The 13,221-nt window shown below is 37.0% G+C and overlaps 1 protein-coding gene across 1 annotated transcript; it reads left to right on the top strand.

Annotated features, from left to right (window-relative positions):
• On the top strand, nucleotides 1-7,445 carry psme3 (proteasome activator subunit 3). The gene is made up of 10 exons (XM_049564473.1): nucleotides 1-150; nucleotides 2,236-2,268; nucleotides 2,347-2,409; nucleotides 2,880-2,984; nucleotides 3,119-3,167; nucleotides 3,458-3,576; nucleotides 5,216-5,352; nucleotides 5,542-5,596; nucleotides 6,859-6,945; nucleotides 7,050-7,445. Exons 1-10 carry the CDS (start codon nucleotides 109-111, stop codon nucleotides 7,128-7,130), a joined length of 771 nt encoding a protein of 256 aa, XP_049420430.1. The 5' UTR covers nucleotides 1-108; the 3' UTR covers nucleotides 7,131-7,445.
• The last annotated feature ends 5,776 nt before the right edge of the window (nucleotides 7,446-13,221 follow it).

Raw genomic sequence — 13,221 nt, 5'->3', positions numbered from 1 at the left:
ACTAAGCTCACAAAGTGTGGCTGACAGGTAATAAAGCCACACACACACGTTTACAGGTGAATTTAATGCTGTTGGGACAATCGTTCTTCGCCTATTTGACCACATAAGATGTCTTCACTCCTCAAGGTGGACAATGAAATTAAAACCAAGGTGAGTTTCGTGTTTCTGAAACGCCGGCTGACGTTAAGCGACGTGTTGTTGCCATTTGCCTGCTAGCATGTTAGCCACGTTTTTTTGGTAGCATGATGTGAGAGCACTGATAAGGCCAGGCTAACAGCGGCTAGCTAACAGCGGCTAACCGGCTTGTTTCCCGCCTGTTACGATACACCTGTCAAACCGTCCGACAGGTGCTGTGTCACGGTGGCGTTAAGCTTCACGAGGGGTGGAGGGGAGTTTACGTTACAGCGCCGCGTGGATAAATAACAGTTATTGATGGAGGAGCACATGTACAAAAAGGCCTTAGCTACCAAGTTAGCCATTCAACAAGCTGCCTTTGTCACACCTGCGTCATGTCATAGCTTTTTACATTTATACTTACACATAAGCCACATTCACAGACATCATAGTGATGACTAAGTAACAAAGGAGGGAGTATTAAAATATGTTGCTTAGCCTCGGTAAAAGGAGTAACACTGTAAAAAATACTCCAATACAAGTAAAAGTCCTGCATTCAAAGCCTTACTTAAGTACAAATATGTTACTATTATCAACAAATTTTACTTAAATAACAAGTAAAGTGTTCCCTGTCAGGGTCTTACTATTCTACCTGATGATTTTGGATTAATATTGTTGCTGCATTAATGTGTAAGTTGCATTTACTGCTGTAGATATTTAAGGTTGTGGTAATTTTGACTCCTTTATACAGGGTTCCCACAGTCATGGACAACCTGGAATAGTTGTGGAATTTCACTGTCCTATTTTCCAGGCCTGGAAATGTTGTAATTTTGTTGTGTATAATAAAATTAATTGTTACAGTAATCGTCCACATAATGAAACGTAACAGTGAATTTATTTCCTGTAAGTTAGCTACTGATGTAACATGTGTGTCAACTTTTTGTTTACCATCATGTACGTTTCATTTTCTCCCCACTTCCTGTCTCTCCCTCCATGTGTGCCAGTTAGCTGGAATTATATTTGAATAGACTTTGAATGTGATATTTTTGCACAAGAGAAGTCGTATTGTAACAGTGTGATTTAACACGTAGGGTCATGAATCCTAGAGTTTCTGTATGCTGTGCCCCACTGTAATTGTACTGCTTTTTTTATGACTTAAGATGATCAAATATCTAATTTTTAACAACTCCAGACCACCTCAAGAGGAGGAAAAAAAACACCAGGCAGGAAAAAATAGGTAAAGATTGACTAATACCAACAGATAAAATAGAAGCAAATAAACCAAAATAAAAACAAGAAACTGAGGTAAAACAAATAACAGTATTAACATGACATAAATGTGCACTCATAAATGTTTGTAACAAACTTAAAAAGACACTTAAAAGCAAAATCACTCCCCCTGTGCTCAGACAAGTGTGTTCACTGTCCCCCATGTAGTGAGTGGAACCGCAGAAACATTCTTCATTTATTATTATATTTTTCTACCTCATTTATTCAGCAATAACTACTTCATTTGTAATAAAACCAAAGCCTACAACTGTGTTAGGCTTAGTGTTGCACGGTATACCGGTACTAAAACAGTACCGCGGTACTAGAGTATTCCAAACGGTACTATAGTGCATTTGGAAAATACCGGTACTTTTTAAATTGATTCAGTTCATTAATTTATTTAATTCATTTATGCACACAAACGCTTTTCTTGTTCCTATTGGAGCACAGATTGCACAAGTGGTGTGTATGACAACACCTGCATCAACATTCGCAGCTGGCGCACGTGAAAAAAGACAAGAGAAAGTCTGCCTTGCAAAGGGAGACAACACGAGACAACGCAAACTTGGTGAAACATTTGAGCAACTAAACCGTGACGTCCGTACCGAGGTACTTACCAAACCATGATTTTTTGGTACCGTTACACCCCTACTATTTATTGTTCTAAAGGTTTGTATCCAAAAGGACTTTTCCTTAGGAAAAGTACCGAAAAGTATTGAAATTCATATTGGTGTCGGTACCGAAACAAAGATTTTGGTATCGTGACAACACTAGTTAGGCAGTTAGAATTTAGTGGTTTTACATGTGGACTGTTGAAGCCAGTCTGATATTTGGACTCTTGTTTTATTGCAGGTTGATGCTTTCAGGGAACGTATCACTTCAGAAGTAAGTATGATGAACACGTTCCACACCCTTTCAAAACCGTTTCATTTTCAAGCTGCTAAAACTTTGCATTTCTTTCAGGCAGAGGATCTAGTTGCGAATTTTTTCCCAAAGAAGCTGCTGGAACTTGATCACTTCTTAAAGGTGAGTCACATGTTCATCAAACTAAACACATTCATTAGTCTTACATTTGTGTAAATCTTGGCAGTGTGCTATAAATAGATCTGTGTCACAGAATGTGTGGTTTTATACGATAGACGTCAAGATGAAGCGGACTTTTTGAAATTCAATTGCTCAGCCATGCTTGTTGTTGCCATGGGTAACAGTATGATGTCAATATTTCAACAAGGTGAAATATCACGAGTATCAAGATATGAAATTTTGGCATCATTTTTAAAAAATTATAACGCAGTGGGAGGTTCGCTCACAGATTTGTAACACTGCCCACACTGACATAAGACATATTAAAGGATGAGCCACCACAACATAAATGTTTTCAGTTGAGAAATTTGTATGGTCTACGTCGTACATTGTCACATGACCCAACCTCTCGTCTTGTTAAGTTATATATATTTGTGAAGGAAAAATAGTAAGGCTAGTACTCTGGTTTTCAGGATCCAATCATCAACATCGCTGAACTGAAGGAGATCCACTCCGAGATAAACCTGACGGTGCCCGACCCCATCCTGCTCTCAAACCTGCACGACGGTCTAGAAGCGGTGAGGGTTCATTTTAAAGCTGAATTAAATCCTCAGTGATGATGATGATGATGATGATGATGATAGCTGCTGTGTGTGAAGCAGAGGTCAAAGGTGAGAGGTGAAATCTGATCTGGTTTTTATCTGTTTCACAGCAAAATGCCAAAAAGAGGAAGCTGGAGGATGGAGGTGGGGAGGACATGGGTGAGTATAAGACTGTGAAGTAGGTCAAATAGATTTAAAGCAGTAGAGTCCTCGCTGCGACACTGTTTTTTCTGGCTGGACACAATTTTTTAAGTATCTTCTAGGATAAAGAATATTGATTGAATGGGAATCATTTGTTTTTCTTGCAAGACAAACGTACAGTTAAAAGGCATTTTGCAGTTTTTTTTCTTAACCTGCAGGAGAGATTGTTTGGTTATATGTAAGAATCAGTCTTTTTTTATGTTGTAAACTTAATTGTTTTACCTTCTATTGTTTCTTTTCTGACCCAGTGACTGGAACTAAGGTCTTCGTCATGCCCGGTGGGATGATGAAGAGCAACGGAAACCTTGTTGATCTTATTGAAAAGGTCAAACCAGAGATCAGGACGCTCATAGAGAAATGTAACACAGTAAGTAAGGTCTTTTGTCAAACACTGTGCTCTTGCATCAGTAGTGTATCTCGGGAATGTTGTATTCTTGTTGGGATTGGCAGCAGGAACCTGTCATGAAGTGTTACAGCTAAAAAATATGTAAAATAAATGAAGGACTAATAAAGATTTAAGAAGGATTCACTTTTATCACACATGTAGTAGTTCTCTCAAGGATCTTTTTAAATAAACAAAATTAATGGAGTTGCTGTTTAACATAAAAATGTCTCCAGTGAGAGTTCACTCAACAGGTTTAAATCATCCACAACCAGATTCTCTTTAACTTTAAGGAAAACTTCAGCGTTTTTTTTTTAAACCACACTCCTGTTTTCTAGAGCTGTCCCTGACTAAGAATTTTCCTAGTCAATCAATAGTCGTCATCTAGGGCCATTAGTCGACTAGTTGCCCGCATGTTTGCACACATAAAAGTTTCTACAGCTGTTAATAAAGCCTGGTCGCTGATCCACTTGTAATCAGCTGCAGCTGTCATCAGAAACGGATGTCGCTTCACGTTACGCTTCAGAGGAAAAGACTTCTCATTTCTCTAAAGGCATACTTCATTGTTTCTTTATGGAACACTGACGGGCTCTAAACGTCTGTTTTGACGTTTGTATAAATAAGTCAGATTTGTTCGTTTAAACAGGTAAAACTATAACGCATTAAGACGACAGAAAATGACCTGGTAACAGGTGCATTTCTGACGCCTTAAGATGTTTTGTATTGGGTGCAGCTGCAGAAGGGGAACTGATGAAATAGAATTCAATATACATTGTATTCCCGTAAGTGTCCACTAGATGGCAGAATTGAATCAGAGTGCATTGGGCAGGGTTTAGTCATCCACTCTCAGTGTGTTACTGATTTGCCGTGTTTCGTCTCTCGTCGCATCTCCGTGTCTTAAGAGGGGCGGAGCAAAGATGCGAGAAAGGGACACAAGTGAGGGAAACGTGGATATAAGATCAGGTGTTGAGATCACCCCCCCCCCCAATATCCTTTACCAGCGGTAATCGCTGAATGAGTGGTGCCACTAGCTAGCTCCCCCTGACTCCTTTTGTGCGTGTTGCAGAGCAGCCAAGGCTAATGTTAGCTTACCAGTGGAGACTGGAGGGTCCATCAGCAAAACCAACAGAAAATAAAAGACATATGGAACATAAAAAAATTTAAATTTCACCACCTCTAAATGGACAGCGCTTTGAAATGCAGCGCTAGAGCTCACTGGGTCAATAGAGCACCAGACTGAAAGGAAAGGCCTCTTGTATTTAACATAATATTACTTCTTTTTATTTCCCATTAAATGGTAACCGGTTAGTCACTGGTTAATTTGTGTCAGACAATCGTGAGCAAAATTAACTGCTACTGACACTCAAAACTCACTCTGCAGTACATCTTATCATGTGAGACTTCTAACAGCTTTGTATAACAAAGTTTCCTAGCTTCAAGTTTTAAGGCCTTATCATGTGACTGCATGTGGAGCATCGCTGTGAAAAAACTGTGAACACTCCTTCACTGACTGTTACTGTGTCTGCTGTTTAGATATGACCTCTGTACGTCTTTACTTGACTGATAACATCCCAGATGTTGCATTCTCCCTTTTCCCTAACAACAGTTTTATTTTCCTCTGCAGGTCAAAATGTGGGTTCAGCTGCTCATCCCCAGGATAGAGGATGGCAACAACTTCGGAGTGTCAATCCAGGAGGAGACGGTAGCTGAACTGAGAACAGTCGAAGGAGAGGCAGCGTCTTACCTCGACCAGATATCAAGGTTTGATAAAGTCCCAAGTATCATTTATAATAAGCTCTGAGCCGTGAGCGTGGTGCCACATCAGATCGCTCAGCTGCTACAGTTTCTTTACTGTTTGTTTGTTTGTTGTGTCTTTATAATAGGATTGGTTCTGCATTGTTTTTTACGTTAACATTTAAACCCAACATTTTGTCTGTTCTCTACTTTTAGATACTACATCACAAGGGCAAAGCTGGTTTCTAAAATAGCAAAATATCCACATGTGGTAAGTGAATATTATCTAAAAGAGAATGGAAAATCTTGACGGAAAACAGGAGATATAAAACATTTTAAATTATTTGGTTTTCATTATGTAAACTCAACAAACAGTGACATCTGGTGGTCAGTGAAGCTCATAGCATCCTTCCAACACTGGGGACACAACACTAAACCACCTCACTTAATATTTTCAGTCTGGAGCTTCTCTTAGTTTTACTCTTCTGGACTGTGTGTATGAGTACTACATTTAACATACATGTTACCATCTGGTACATTGTGCATTTTGGGAGCAAATTAAAGATGCCTGTTTCGGACTGTACGGCTGCCCTCGACTAAGAATCTTCTTAGTGGACCAATAGTTGTCATTTAGAGCCATTAGTCGACTAGTCGCCCGCATGTTTATGATATGAATGTAATTATTGAACGATAGATAGAATAGTATCAGTAACATTGTTAACACTGTGCTACATTACAGAGAAATACAAACCGTACTAATGAACCTTCATTAATATAGGCCTATATTTTATCTCCAAGTGCACGTCACACACTGAGCGAGCCGCCTGTTAATGACGCTGTGGGCTAATGGGCATGTAGCTACTTCCATGTTTCAGATGATACGTCATGTTTGTAGTCGACCAATGAAGATGAGTTTACATATCACCTTGGGTTCGTCCTTCACCTTCTCAAAATGATCCCACACTTTGGATTTCCTGCCTGACATGTTATTAACTAGCCTGTGGAATAACCGCAGGTACCAGCCCTGGAAATTAACCTGACTCCTGTCTGACTGCTGAGCGTGGACACTTCCTGTGTCTGCCCTTTCAAATTAAAGTCACACATGGTCCAGTCATGTAGGTTTTGATTTATTTTGACAAGGCGCAGCTCCTAAAAGTTTCATGTTTGTTTTTGTTTTGTTTTTTCTGCGACTATGCGGCCAACGAAATCTTGCCGACTTTCAGTCAGTCAGCCTTTCTGGTCGACTGTTAGAGGGCAGCCTCAGTAACAACCAGCGTGTTTCAACATGACACCAAACACTTTGTTGATGTTAGTATGGAATTCCAGACGCTGCTCAACTGTCAGCGGCAGCATATTGAAGTTTTTGCATGTTGCTTTATCCCAAAGAAAATCTTTAAATTGGTCATTTTAGGCCACAAAGTAGTGAAATAAATAAAAGTAGTTTAGTCTTTGTGAAACTGTGGCAGGCAGATATATTTCTGTAGATTAAATGTTGACATGGAATCAAATTTTTTTAATCGTTATTCTTATTAGGAGGACTATCGGCGCACAGTAACCGAGATTGACGAGAAGGAGTACATCAGTCTGAAGATCATAGTTTCTGAGCTCAGAAATCAATACGTAAGTTTCCTCGTATCACAAACCACTGAAGTTTATTTTAATTATTGGAAGTATTTTTCTGTGTCGTCCACATGATTATAACGTGTCTTTATTTTCCTGTGCAGGTAACGTTACACGACATGATCCTGAAGAACATTGAGAAGATCAAGAGGCCTCGAAGCAGTAATACCGACGCGTTGTACTGATGTTCATCCAGCTGCCCCCCTGTCTCCACCCCTCGTCTCCACCCTTCGTCTCTCTGCCATGCCTCTTGAGCTATAGTAGCCCGGCGTCGGTCCACACACAGGACTACAACTAGACATTCATCTCCCTCAGTACAATCACCACAGCCCTGTACAGAAACATTAGCCCCCATAGACGGACACATCGCACATGTTTTTGTTTTAAATGTAAAATATTTTTCTTGTTTTAAACCCTTTGAAGGAAAATGGGGAAATAGATCATAGACAACAAAAAGCGCTATGTATTTTTTAATTTTAATTAAACATTTCGTCCTCTGATCTTTGTCAAATTGTTTCATTTATCGCTCTTCAGAAAAACTGGGAGCAGAGTGGTTCGTTTTGTTACCATGGCTTCACTGAATGTTTTAAGTCTTAGACTCCTGCTGCAGCTGGAGGATTGTCGTTCAGAGGGACGTGCAACTCCAGTGCTGTTTTGTTTTGTTTTGTCTCTCTGAATGTTATAAATTACATGATATAATCATAACGTAGGAATACTGAGCAGGTTTTAGGTCCAAAGGCTTAATAGTGTTAAGTGAAAATTCACAAGTCACCAAAGCATCCCTAATGTCGAGGCATTGATTCTATTGAATAAAACATTTTTTGCTAATTATTTTTTGCATTTGTGTGTCTACAAAAATTCCCTATTTAATATCAGATAATTTTTTATGCATTTTTATTAGTGTTTGGGTGTCGGTGCTAAATTCCCTTAGTAGTCCGATAGAATTTTACCCAATTGAATGTTTCCATTCACAAAATGAATGTCAAATGATGTTTGGAAAAACAAACCAAAAAAGGTATCAAATGATATACTCCACTGGTGTCGATGTCACTTAAAGGGTCCTGGGGCTGAGTGCAGAAGTTAAGATTTCCCTTAAAGTCCTAGTTAAGGTTCCCTCAAAATCAAACCAGTTGCACAAAACACTTAAGTCTTTTCTTAAGGCTTCCCTAAAATGTTCACTTAAGTATTTATAGCTTTATGTTTGTCTTGGTCTTATACTTAAGGAATCCCTAGACCGTTGCACAGAAGACCTTAGCAACCAAAGCAAGTAAAACAATTTCCATGGAAAATGTATAAAATCTCTTTGAACACAGAAAGTTAGTTAATGTTTTTACGTAACTAAAGAAACCTTTTACAGGATTCTGTGTAATTGTCAGTCCCCTGGCTAAGGAGAAATTAAGCCTCAAGTGTCATGTTTTGTGCAACAGGTTGCTGGTATCGGTACTGGTATAATTTTTTAAACGATAACCAGCACTAACTTAACGCATAATTTATACATTACTTAGGTTCTAGAACTGCAAAGATTTGTTGATAAATCGATTAGTTGATCAACAGAAAATTAACTTGCAACTATTTTGATCGTCAAATTTGTATTATCGTAATTTTTTAAGCAAAAAAAGCAGAACATTTGCTGGTTTCATGTTTCTTTAAAAAATGTGATGCTTTTCATGATGAACTGAATAGTTTTGGATTTTTGGACTCTTGGTCAGATAAAACAAACCATTTATAGACGTCACCTCGGGCTCTGGGAAATTATTTAGGGTGTGTTTCACCATTTTCTGACACTTTATTAACAAAACAAGTACTCAAGAAAATAATGGGCAGATTAATTGATAATGAAAATAATTGTAAATTGCAGCCCTGGTAGGTTTATGTTCAGGAATACAGTGAAGTACAGCACAGTACAGTACAGTCCCTATGATTAGAATGGAGGAAAGCTTTGGGTCGCTGTGTCTTCTTTTGACCTGCAGATGTCACTGTGGGATCTGGAAACAGCTGCACTGAGAGGGCGACACACGGCTAAACACACGACACTCAACTAAATAAATACTGAGAACACTGATGTAATCCCACAGATATGTTTGATTGTTTTTTAAATATTAAGTTCTTTGTAATGTGTACAGTTAGTTTTGCACAAAATGTCTGAGTGCACAAAGAATAAATAAATAATTTTTCAATTGTTGGCAAATCTGGATTAAAATGTAATCTGTTGACTGTGACTGCCAGTAGATTATGAGTCAGCAGGCCTCGACTGTCGAGAAACTTAATTTACTAAGTCCATTTATTCAAGTACTGCACTTAAGTACAATTTGAGATTCCTGGGGTCTCATTTATAAAGCAGTGCAACAACCATGCCACGCTCAAAGTCACTTAAATCACATTTCTTCCTCATTCTGATGCTCACTTTGCAGCAGATCGTCTTCACCATGTCAACATGCCTTAATGTATTGAGTTGCTGCCATGTGATTGGCTGATTAGCTCTTTGTGTTAACAAGCAGTTGAACAGGTGTACCTAATAAAGTGGCAGGTGAGTATTTTAATATCTTTATACTTCATACTTTATTTTTGATGCAGGATGTTCACTTGTAATAGAGTGTGGCTACTTTACATAAGTAAAAGATTTGAGTACTTCTCCTGTCACTAACTTTTACAGATCATTACTGAACAGCGCGACATCACTGTAATGTGATTTTTATTGCTGGACTTGGTTTTTGCTTTTTGCAGATTCTGTTGGCTTCATCACACTGTGACCGGCATGCACTGGGGCGGTGTGCAGCCAAGTGTGAAGCTGTGTAACTACTCAGGTCAGAGAGAAGTACTTACAAGACCTCTGAGTGTTTTTCAGGTAAAAGAAATGATCTTGATTTTAAAGAGGAACATTTATCCGATACAAGGCAGTGAACACAGAGCTCTTTGCAGTAACGATACAAGCATGATGTCATAAATAAGTCTCTATGAAGCAAACTAAACATGATCATAGTGCATTTATACAGCAGAGGTTTCCATGAAAATATTTGTCAGGGGTCAAATGTATCTGGGTGAACCGCCTGAATAAAGTCAAGTTGGGAAACTCCATGTACACCTGACATACTTTGAGGTTGTTGCTGTTTTTCTGGAGGAGTGATAAAATTAGATCTGTACATCCTAACTGAGAAAAACAACCAATCTGAGCTGTTAAATATAAACTGATGTAAACAGCATGGTGTTGCTCAACGGCCCTGACACAGTTGTTATGCGTCCTCCTCCCCCTCCCTCCCCTCTCTGTCTGTTGTACTCTCCCATAATGCAGTCTGCCCGTATAGCGCCCTGTTGATATGACCTTATGACATAAGCACCGGAAAACAGTAAAGAGGGGCGTCAGAGATAAGATGGTAAAAAGGAGACCTGCACATGGGAAATGTCAAACGGCCACGACTATTATGTCACCAAGGGTCTCACCTTGACCCCGTCTGCTGTGGTGTTTACAGTGTTTATATAAGCCCATTTCTGCCAGTGTAATGAAAAACAAAGATGCTGTCAGTTATTATAATGAGGCTTTCTCAAATAAATGACTAAGTATCTCAAAATGACTTTGTATTGCAAAATAATGGCAAACTTTCTAAAGCAATAAGGATCTAGTATCTCAAAATTAATGACTTGGAATCTAAAAATATTGACTTTGTATCCTGAAATAATGACTCCTTTTTTTTTTTTTTTTTAAATATTGACTCCATCTCAAAAATAATGACATAGTATGTCAAAATATTGACTCACTTATCTCAAAGTAATGACTCGGTATCTTGAAATATTGAATAGTTATCTCAAAATAAAAACCAATTATTTCAAAACAATGAGTTAGTATCTCAAAATAATGACTTGGTATCTCAATGTATTGGATAATTATCTTTAAATAATGGCTTAGTATCTTGAAATATTGACTCACTTATTTCAAAATAATGACAAATAATCTCAAATTAATGGCTTTGTATTTCAAAACCATTGATTGCTAAGTATCTTGGAAATAATGACATAGTATCTTGATATATTGACATACTAGCCTCAAAATAAAGACCTTATACCTTGGAAAAAAAATCCTGTCTTGGAATGATGATTTTATATTTCAAAATTGTTCATCAGTATTTAAATAATAATGTCAAACTAATCTCGACATAATGACTTAGTATTCTGGTCCTTGAAATAATGGCATAGTGTCTTGGAATATTTAATAAATATCTCAAAAATAATGACATTGTATGTTGAAATATTTGATAAATATCTTGAAATAATGACACTGTATCTTGAAATGTTTAATAAATATCTTGAAATAATGACATAATATCTTGAAATGTTTAATAAATATCTCAAAAATAATGACATAGTATCTTGGGATATTTGATAAATATCTTGAAATAATGAAATAGTATCTTGAAATGTTCAATAAATATCTCAAAATAGTGACATAGTATCTTGAAATGTTTAATACATATCTTGAAATAATGACGTAGTATCTTGGAATATTTAATAAATATCTTGAAATAATGACATAGTATATTGAACTGTTTAATACATATCTTGAAATAATGACATAGTATCTTGAAATCTTTAATAAATGTCTTGAAATAATGACATACTATCTTGAAATGTTTAATAAATATCTCGAAATAATGACATAGTATCTTGGAATATTTAATAAATATCTTGAAATAATGACATACTATCTTGAAATGTTTAATACATATCTTGAAATAATGACATAGTATCTTGAAATGTTTAATAAATATCTTGAAATACAATTACAATTACATAGTCTCTCGTTATATTGACATATTTATCCCGAAATAATTACTCACTGTCTCAAAATAATAACTTTGTACTTTGGAAACAAAGAACTATCTTAGAATGATGACTTACCATTTAGAAATAATTACTCAGTATCTCAACAATAATGTCGAACTAATCTTGACATAATGACGTAGTATCTCGAAATAATGACTTTGTATTTTGAAATAATCTTGATGTATTGTGAAATATTGACTCTATCTAGAAAATAATGACATACTTGTCTTAAAATAATGACATACTATCTCAAAATATTGACTCACTTATCTCAAAATAATGACTTTGTACCTCACAATAATGACGTAGTATCTCAAATTGACTTTGTATTGCAAAATAATGACAAACCTACCACAAAATAATGACTAAGTGTCTCCAAATAGAAATAGAAATGAGTCAGTATCACAACATAATGAGATGCTTTCTCAAAATAATGAGTATTTCAAAAATAATGAGAAATGTTCTTAATATCAGAGATATCATGCCTATTTTGAAATAAGTATGTCAATATTTTTCATTATTTTACGATATTATGTTGTTATTTTGAGATACTAAGTCATTATTTGAAAAAATCTTACAGGATCTTTTTTTTGCCATCACATTGGCAGAAAATGACGTCCATGGAATATCTGTTGTTTTCATTTAGAAAATATGATAAAAATATGTCCAAGACCATACAAAGATATTTTTTTAAGTCAAAAAGAAAACATAATTTTGATATTTTGAAAATGTTATGATATGATCCTCCTTTTATATAATAGTGACTTTAGGTGACTTCAGGTGAGTTTATAATCTCATTAGCAGAGTTGCAGAGGCGTGTCACATCTCTACAATCCTGCTGATCTCAGTACCATTCATCCTTTGATACGTCGCCCTGAACAATGTACAGCTTCGAGAGCCTTCAGGGGCACACGTGTTGTCTGCAGTGCTTTCTGCCCCTTGACCCTGTGTGTCTCTTTTGAAAGCTCATGGCTGTGGTGTAAGGCTGTGTCACTATGTGGGACTGCCGAGTGAAGAGAGCATGCTCTGGTTAATATTTAATGGTTGTTCCTGCCAGAGAATTAATCAGTATCAGTCTGAGACATTCTGAGAAAACCAGGTACTTCTAAAATAAGCACAACTCAGATGGTTATAACACAGTTTTTATTTCAGCGTGTTTACATTACTCGGCTGAAAAAGAACTTTTGTTTATTGAGTTGCCAGCTGCGTTTGTATAAAAATGTGTTTACTTGATGATACTCAGGTTGACATTAAAGGAGGCTGCAATGTCTGCAGACCTGTATGTGCCCTGAACAGACAGAAAGACCTTGAAGGCTGAATACAGACCAAAAAACAACCATAATTTGGTCCCTGCAGTTGTTGTGATACCACTTTCTGTGTCCCTGAACCAGGGGATTGTGGGGACTGCCCATGTCCCAACACCCCAAACTTCTGAAGTCCGTTAGTCTAAATAACGATCCA

Source organism: Epinephelus fuscoguttatus, linkage group LG20 (genome assembly GCF_011397635.1).
Source record: "Epinephelus fuscoguttatus linkage group LG20, E.fuscoguttatus.final_Chr_v1".
Taxonomy (NCBI): Eukaryota; Metazoa; Chordata; class Actinopteri; order Perciformes; family Serranidae; genus Epinephelus; species Epinephelus fuscoguttatus.
Note: the sequence above shows the minus strand (reverse complement) of the source record. Positions and strands in the feature narration are given on the sequence as shown.

What these genes read in the sequence shown, in the direction of transcription:
- psme3 (XM_049564473.1), top strand. Translation starts at nt 109, where the DNA reads ATGTCTTCACTCCTCAAGGTGGACAATGAAATTAAAACCAAG. An exon ending in GGGAACGTATCACTTCAGAA is followed by an intron (nt 2,269 to 2,346) that starts GTAAGTATGATG and finishes CATTTCTTTCAG; the next exon opens with GCAGAGGATCTAGTTGCGAA. An exon ending in CTGAGCTCAGAAATCAATAC is followed by an intron (nt 6,946 to 7,049) that starts GTAAGTTTCCTC and finishes TTTCCTGTGCAG; the next exon opens with GTAACGTTACACGACATGAT.